This window comes from Myotis brandtii, unplaced genomic scaffold (genome assembly GCF_000412655.1).
Source record: "Myotis brandtii unplaced genomic scaffold, ASM41265v1 scaffold915, whole genome shotgun sequence".
Classification (NCBI taxonomy): domain Eukaryota; kingdom Metazoa; phylum Chordata; class Mammalia; order Chiroptera; family Vespertilionidae; genus Myotis; species Myotis brandtii.
The window spans coordinates 654,838-662,831 of record NW_005371769.1 but is presented as its reverse complement, the minus strand read 5'-3'; the positions used below and the strand labels follow the sequence as shown (position 1 = coordinate 662,831).

The window sequence follows — 7,994 nt, the reverse complement described above, 5'->3', positions numbered from 1 at the left end:
TGGGCTCCAGGCCCCGGTAAAATCTGCGTGTCCCTGCGTCTGCGCGGCAGCCGCTAGACCAGCTGTGCGCCTTGGGCGAGTCACTGGGAAAGGGGGCACCACCCCAGACCTGCCCAGGGGCCGCGGGTGCTCCCGGAGCGGGCCCTGTGTCTCCTGCTAAGGCTCCAGGCTAGCAGAAAGTCAAGGCCCCTCCCTGGCGGGGCCCTGGGGCTCGGCCTCCCTCACACCCCACTCACCCAGAGGCGGGTACTGGGAGAAGCTCTCCACACACATGGGCTTCCCTGGGACCATCTCCACGATGGCTGCGTCGCCCGACTTCAGGGACTTGGGGTTGTCCTCCAGCTTCTTGCCGGAGCGCCGGTCTATCTTCTCCTTCAGCTCCGCGAACTTGCAGGCAATGTGGGCCGTATGGCAGTCAATGACCGGGGAGTAGCCGGCGCTGATCTGCCCAGGGTGGTTCAGAATGATGACCTGCGGGCAGAGTGGCATGACACCATCAGTGACAGGTGGGCATCAAGGCAGGGAGACGCCCACCTCCCAGGTCCCTGGGGCCCGGGGTGCTGACAGTGGAAAAAGGTCCAGTGATGGGACAGACCTGGATCCCGAGGTCGGCACTAAGCATTGAAATAAACGGAGATAAACCAACCACGAGAGGTAAACAACAGACAGGTGCACTGTTTGAAAGCGCGAGTGGGCGCTTGTATATCAACCCTGGCCAGAACTACGGCGGGGATGATGAAACGGCCTCAGTTACCTGGATCCCGAGGTCGGCACTAAGCATTGAAATAAACGGAGATAAACCAACCACGAGAGGTAAACAACAGACAGGTGCACTGTTTGAAAGCGCGAGTGGGCGCTTGTATATCAACCCTGGCCAGAACTACGGCGGGGATGATGAAACTGGGCCTCAGTTTTTATATTTCAATTACATGTCAATAAGGCCGATTTTTGTCATGGGAGGAAGTGACCAAAGAGGGTGCAGTGAACGTGTAGAGAATAAAAGCACCACAGAGACGTCTCTGGCAATAAAGTGATAAAAGCACTTTCAGGACCCACGTGGGACCTCAGTGAAGCCCCAAGCGACAGGCCTGGGCTCCCCACAAGTGCACCCTTCCTAGGAGCCCTCAACCCTGTGCCAACCTCTCCAGGCCTGGAGGTCGTGTGTGCAAAGCAAGGGTCTGAGTTCTCCCAATGCCAGGCCAGGGGGTGCCCAGTGCTCGGCCGCTGTGGGCAGCCACTTACTTCACCGAGGATGGCCCCTGACCACCTGCGGGAATGGGCCACCCACCTGGGAGGTGAACTGGGCGGCCTCCTGGGGAGGGTCGGACTTGCTGTCCCCACACACGTTGCCCCGGCGGATGTCCTTGACAGACACGTTCTTCACGTTGAAGCCAACGTTGTCGCCAGGCAGGGCCTCGCTCAGAGCCTCGTGGTGCATCTCCACCGACTTCACCTCCGTGGTGATGTTCACAGGCGCAAAGGTCACCACCATGCCAGGTCGAAGGATGCCCGTCTCCACTCGGCCCACAGGCACAGTGCCAATGCCTGGGCCCAGAGGAAGGGAGCTGTGAGGGGCAGGCGGGCCCAAGGGGTGCCCCTGGTCCTCCCTGGCAAGCATGGGGCCTGGCCACATGGAGGGAGTGCGGGGGCAGGGAGACCCCAGACGAAGCAGACACACAGAGGTGGAGGCTCCCCTGACCTCACAGGAAAGGGACTGAACAAGAGTTCCCAGAACCTCTCAGGAGGGGGACGGGGCAAGGAGAGGCCATCTGGGCTGAGGGCCCCTTCCCTGCCCCCAGGTGAGGCACTGGGCCCCTCGCCTCTGAGGCTCCTCCTCGTGAGGGGGGAGCACCACCCACCGGAATGACCGGCCCAGCTTCAAAGCCCTGGCCCGGGGCTGTCCCTCAAGGGACATTGGTGCCACCCTTCTCATGGGCCCGCTCACACCTGTGTGGCTTCCCGCTGGGAGTCTGGTCTCTCCACGGCCCAGGGGAGGATCCACCCCATCTCCCTGGCTGTGATGGAGGCTCGTGTGACATCACAGTGTGACAGACACGGGCTGGTGGCTGCGCTTATACTGGGTGAGCATGTCCCTGCCCCTGCACACAGGCCCGACACCTCCAGCCACAGACCCTCATGGGTCTCACACTTGGTTATGTCTCTGTGTCAACTCCTGAACAGCATTTCTCACTCCTGGGCAAGGAGGATATGACAGCCCAGGTCAACAGCAGTGAGGGGTCCCCACTCACCAGCAGGCCAGGCAGGGGAAGGTGGAGGTGGGGGTCCTGTGGGCCTCCCCAGGAGGGCAGAGGGCGCAGTCAGTCCACCCCACCCCACCCCCGCCACTACATGAGGTCCCATGAGGAAATGTGCAATCGCAACGTGCAAACATGCAGCCCAGCAAGACAAACGGCCCTCCAGCTGCACTCAGGCCACAGGGCTGGCACCCCTGTGCCATCGGCTCTTGGCATTGGACCAAGCACTTATCTGGAGGGAGGAAGACCTGGCAAACACTGGGCAGACCGATGGATGGGTGGGGGTGGGCAGCTGGATAGAGGGATAGAGGGATGGGTGAATAGATGGATAGGGTTTTGGGGTGGGTAGGTGAACAGATAGATAGAGGATGGATGAATGGTTGAATGAATATATGGGGGATGGATAGATGAATGGGTAACCCAGAAAGTGTGCAGTGTGGGGGGAGAGGCAGAAAGACCCTGACATCGGGAGCTCGTCTCAGGAGAGAGGTCTGAGGGGCAGAGCTGACCGAAGTGGGCTGGGCGCCTATAAGAGAGCCCTGTACCCTCACTCACCACCAATCTTGTACACGTCCTGCAGGGGCAGGCGCAGGGGCTTGTCCGTGGGGCGTGTGGGGGGCAGGATGGTGTCCAGGGCCTCCAGCAGGGACACGCCACTGGCGTTCCCTTCCTTACGCTCCACTTTCCAGCCCTTGAACCACGGCATCTGGGCAGGAAGCAGGCACGCATCGCATCGTAGAGCCCCCCCCCCCCCCCCCCCCCAGTCCCAATGGGGGAATCCTAGTGCGGGCACCAACCTGAGGGGGCTGGGGGGCAGGGGAGCTAAGCTCCACCCTCCACTGTCTAAGGCCCATTGAGATGCTAAACAACTGACCCCTCCCAGCTCACTCCGAACACCACAGAGACACTGGGCAGAGAGATAAAAGGACGCAGAGCCTCCACCTCGGCCCGACCACACACAGGGTTACTGGCCGAACCAGAGGCACAGAGTCCAGCCTCCGCCCCAGAGACCACGGTGCCCTCCATCTCTAGGCACGGCCAACAGAGCATTACCCAGGCTTCTCCTGACAGCAGACCCAGCCCCGTCCTATCACCGAGCCCCCTGCCCACCAGCCCCAGAGGAAGACAAGGCCTGCAGCACCATGCCCAGGTCCATCCCCAGGGACCCTGTCCTCCAGACACCCCAGCTCAACAGCAGTGAGAGGTCCCCAGTTGCCAGCAGGCCAGGCAGGGGAAAGTGGAGGTGAGGGCCCTGTGGGCCTCTCCAGAAGGGCAGAGGGTGCAGTCAGCACACCCAGCACTACATGAGGTCCCACAAGGAAACGTGCAATTGCAACGTGCAAACACGCTGCCCAGCAAGATGGGCAGCCCTCCGGCTGCACCCAGGCCACAGGGCTCCGGGGCTGGCTCTCCTACGGGTGTCCTCCATGCCCACCACTCTCCGTGTGGGTGGCTGCAGTGCTGGCCAGAGTGAGTGGCCACCCTTCTGGGCCAGGGTGTCCTTGGCTTGACAGTGCCAAGGCACTAGGTCTCGGGTTCAACAAATTCAAAACACCCAGCTCCACTCATCACCTCCTGCCCAGTCAGAGTTCCGGGGACAGTGGCTGCCCAAGTGGCCAGCAGAGAGCCAGCCCTCAGCCCTTCCCAGAGCCCAGCTAGCTCCAGGTTCCAAGGGGTGCCCGGAGGCTATGAAAACTAACCCAGCACAGCAGCTCCTGGAGACGGCCCATGGGCCCAGCAGCTGCCGTCTCTATAGTGTTGACCTGAGGGGACTGTCCTAGCCAGAGAAGGGGCTGCAGAAGCCTCTGCCAGCCTCGTGTGGTCCCCGAGGACACCCACAGGGGCTGGCTCAGGCACTGATACAGATTAAAGAAGACCAGTAGGGTGCAGGGAGTCTGGGGACAGCCCTCCGACCCAGCGCCCCACCCTGACCCTGCCTGACCTTTGATCCAGTGCTCTGGGCCCTGGGGAAGAGGTCTGAGCAGCCCTACCACCTCCCGCCAGGCACTCACATTGGGGGAGGGCTCCAGCATGTTGTCGCCGTGCCAGCCGGAGATGGGCACGAAGGGCACGGTGGCCGGGTTGTAGCCAATCTTCTTGATGTAGGCGCTGACCTCCTTGACGATCTCGTCGTAGCGCTTCTCGCTGTAGGCAGGCTCCGTGGAGTCCATCTTGTTGACCCCCACAATGAGCTGCTTCACGCCCAGCGTGTAGGCCAGCAGCGCGTGCTCCCGGGTCTGCCCGTTCTTAGAGATGCCCGCCTCGAACTCACCCACTCCTGCCGCCACGATCAACACAGCGCAGTCCGCCTGCCCGGCAGGTACAGCACCGTGAGCCCCAGACCTCACCTAGTGTCCAGGCCCCTCCGGGCAGCAGACAGGGGCCTGGACAGTCCCTGGGATGGGACCTGGGAATCTCGACCTGAGGGGCAGTGGCAGGGGCTCATCTGTCTGTCTGTCGGTATGAATGCCCTGGCAAGGTCAGGGACTGTCCGAGTCTGTCTGTGGCACAGGTGGCCCGGACACTGGCTGACTGTCCGTACAGGCACTCTGCCTGGTTGAGATACTGAGGCGCTTAATCAGTTGTTTTCGCAACTCTGTACCAGGTGGGGCAAGAGGGGCAAAAGTGGGTCTTGTGCCCTGATGAGGAAGCAGAGGAGACCCGACTACCCTTCGATGACTCGAGCCCGCACCCAGGTGCCCTCTGAATGGGAGCCCTTGCCCCCCCTCCCGGGCCCCTGTGGCCCCACAGTCTGCCCACCTGGGATGTGCCAGTGATCATGTTCTTGATGAAGTCTCGGTGGCCTGGGGCGTCAATGATGGTGATGTAGTACTTGGTGGTCTCGAACTTCCAGAGGGAGATGTCAATGGTGATGCCGCGCTCCCGCTCCGCCTTCAGCTTGTCCAGCACCCAGGCATACTTAAAGGAGCCCTTCCCCATCTGGAGGGGTGGGGGTGGCTCAGGGCGAGCCCGAGACCCAGGCCCAGACCCGCCTGGCCAGCAGACCCGGGGCCATGGGAACAGCACGTCATAGCAGAGAGGCCCCAGCCCCCGTGGCTCCCCACTGGGAACCTGGAACTCTCTGGGGAACACTCAGAACTCAACCCAGGTGCGGTACCCTGGCTCCCCAGGCCCAGCCTCCTGCCTCCTAAATGGGCGCAACTCGGGCATCCACCAGTAGGTGGCGCAAGGGCCTGTGACCGGCTCTGAGAGAAGCCGCAGGCCAAAGCCCTCCCCTGGTGGTGGCTCCCCTTTATTAGAAGCTAAACCCACTCCCCCAAGATCCCTGTCTCAGCCAGAGGCCGACACCACCACTGGGTTTAGGCTGTCAAATCAAAACCCCTCTGTGATCTCTTTTTAAAGAAAGAAAGAAATCGAATGAGGTCACAAGCAAGGGCCCGCTCTCCAGCTCTTTCCCTAGTCAGCCCGGCTTCCCGGCTTCCCGCAGCTCCGCGGCTCCTGCGCCCCTTCCTGGCCCACCTGAGCAGGGGAAGCAAAGCCAGGCTGCTCTCTGCACATACCTGTGCCCAGTGCCAGAGAGACCCCCATGCCTGGGGGCCAGGGCTGTCGTTAGGAGAGCAGCCTTGGTCCTGCCCAGGTGGACACAGCTCCCTGCCATGGCCATGCAGACAGGGCTCTGCCCTCCCAGAGGCTGCCCAGCCAGAAGGGGCCACCCAGACAAGACCCCAAAGACCGGAACCATATGCCCTGAAAACACCCTCAACCTCCCTCCAGCACCAGGCCCACAGGGAGAAGTGACACAGCTTTGGGACCCAGGCATGGAGGGAGGTAGCTCATAGCACCTGACCCCGCCCCATGGCCAGAAGCTGTCCCCTCCCTGGCCCTGGTCCCAGCTACTCTGTCATCCCGGTGAGAGCCCACACAGCTCCACCAAATGGGGGCTTCTCACAGAGCTCAGGGTGGGGGCAAGGGGTGCAGAAAGCAGGCCCCCACTCCATGGCCACTTCCCACCCACTGTGGCCAAAGAGCAGCTTCAAGAGAGGGGAGGTCAGCTCACGGGATCGCCCTCATCCTTACCAAGCCCCCCTCCCCCTTCCCTCAACAAAGGGCACCTCCCTGGACAAGCAGCCCTCCCCAGTCTAGCATGAGAAAATGGAGCTGATGGGCTCAGTGCCCATCAATCAGCTATTAATAGCACCCTGAGTCCTGGCCCAGCCCTGGAACAAGCGAGGGCAGTGCCACCTCCAGCCCCAGACCTCAGCGCTGGGGACACAGGAACCCAACCCTGGGGGGCACGAAAAACAGGCTCCAGGGCTCTCAAGTCCAGTGTGGCAAAATGTTCCAGAACCTTCTGTGCAGGGCAGAAATGCGATCTCCAAGCTACCCCTTACCCTGGGCCAGATCCAGCAAGCCATCTTCCTCCCACCAAGCACATCCTCAGAGAGAGGCAGCCTGTGCTCCCCCCACACCACTCCCATCCGGACCCTCTGAGGCACACGTCCCCACACAGGGTCCTTTAGGGCTCACACCCCTCTTGCCCTGGAGGAGAGACGCCAGCCACATGCCAGGGGCTGAGGCCAGCCTAGCCTCAGAGCGGAACCCGCCCTCACCCCCGCCCCGACTCACCTCGGCAGCCTCCTTCTCAAACTTCTCAATGGTCCTCTTATCGATGCCCCCACATTTGTAGATGAGGTGGCCTGTCGTGGTGGACTTGCCTGAGTCCACGTGGCCGATGACCACGATGTTGATGTGGGTCTTCTCCTTGCCCATGGTGTTCGGGGGTGGGAAGGGCCGTGCGACCTGGGGGGCTCTGGCTCGGGCAGGAGATGCTGAGCAGTGGCTCTGTGGGGTGATGGTGGGGGGACAGGGGGCAGAACCTTAGAAAGAAACCCAGCAAAGATGCAGCCCTGCACAGGCAGCAGCACATCTGGCCACAGACCCAGCCCCCAGGCCAGGCCATCCCCACGCTCCGTGGGAAGGTGAGACCCAGCCGTGCCTGACCCAGCTGAGCAAGGTGGCAATCCAAACAGCCCCCATGAACATATCAAGGCCCACAGAGCCCCCAAGAAAGAGTCTGACCCCCACCTGGAGACACAGAAACACACAGGGTGGACAAGCCCCATGACCAGTCAGGAGCCCGGGGATGTCACCTTGCCAGCTCTCCAGTGCCCTTTCCCCATGCTGTTCTCTCACCCCAGTTCTGGGCAGGACACTGTCCCCCACCCCCACCCCACCCCCACCCGCAGAGCCGCGCAGGAGGAAGGCCAGTGCTCCCCATTCTCAGGCAGGGACAGGGACACGCCATCTTCCTCTCCCTGCCTGGCTGGCACCAGAGACTCGCTGGCCTCAAGCTCCAACAGGACGCAGGTGCCCAGATCAGGGGCCCAGAATAGCCCAGCCCTCCCCCTCTGGGCAGGGGGCAGACAGTGGGGGGGGGGGGGGTCTCTGCTCTGTCCACAGGAGGAAGAATCTGGCCCCTCAGCCTGGTAGGGACCAAGGTTGGGGGGCACCCTTTCCCTCTTCCTTGTGGTCAGGGCCCAGGGCCAAGCCCCTGCCCCATCCTGAAGGCCATGAAGAACCCTAGGCTGCCCAAGAGGGGCCAGGCGGCTGGGAGGGAGGGCGGGCACTGGGGTGTGGACCCCAAGTGGACCCCAAAGGGGTGAGGGGAGGGGCTGCTGACCAGGTCCCCGGGTCTCTCCGCCTCCCCCTCCCCCATTCCGTCGCCCCGACACCCCCACAAGCCCCAGTACTGACTCCCCTGCCCCAAACCTGCAGACA

The 7,994-nt window shown here is 62.4% G+C and overlaps 1 protein-coding gene across 1 annotated transcript; it reads right to left on the bottom strand.

Annotated features, from left to right (window-relative positions):
* Window positions 1–46: 46 nt before the first annotated feature.
* EEF1A2 (eukaryotic translation elongation factor 1 alpha 2) lies at window positions 47–7,092 on the bottom strand. Its single transcript, XM_005885554.2, has 6 exons — window positions 6,843–7,092; window positions 5,016–5,195; window positions 4,268–4,564; window positions 2,811–2,961; window positions 1,289–1,545; window positions 47–471 (listed from the first exon to the last, which is right to left on the bottom strand). Exons 1-6 carry the CDS (start codon window positions 6,984–6,986, stop codon window positions 181–183), a joined length of 1,320 nt encoding a protein of 439 aa, XP_005885616.1. The 5' UTR covers window positions 6,987–7,092; the 3' UTR covers window positions 47–180.
* Between the last annotated feature and the right edge of the window lie 902 nt (window positions 7,093–7,994).

Excerpts from the sequence above, each read along its gene's own strand:
- EEF1A2 (XM_005885554.2), bottom strand. The coding sequence starts at position 6,986 with ATGGGCAAGGAGAAGACCCACATCAACATCGTGGTCATCGGCCACGTG. Across the intron at positions 1,546-2,810 it reads GGACGTGTACAAGATTGGTG|GCATTGGCACTGTGCCTGTG; the intron begins GTGAGTGAGGGT and ends CTCTGGGCCCAG. Across the intron at positions 472-1,288 it reads CCGCCCAGTTCACCTCCCAG|GTCATCATTCTGAACCACCC; the intron begins GTGGGTGGCCCA and ends CTCTGCCCGCAG.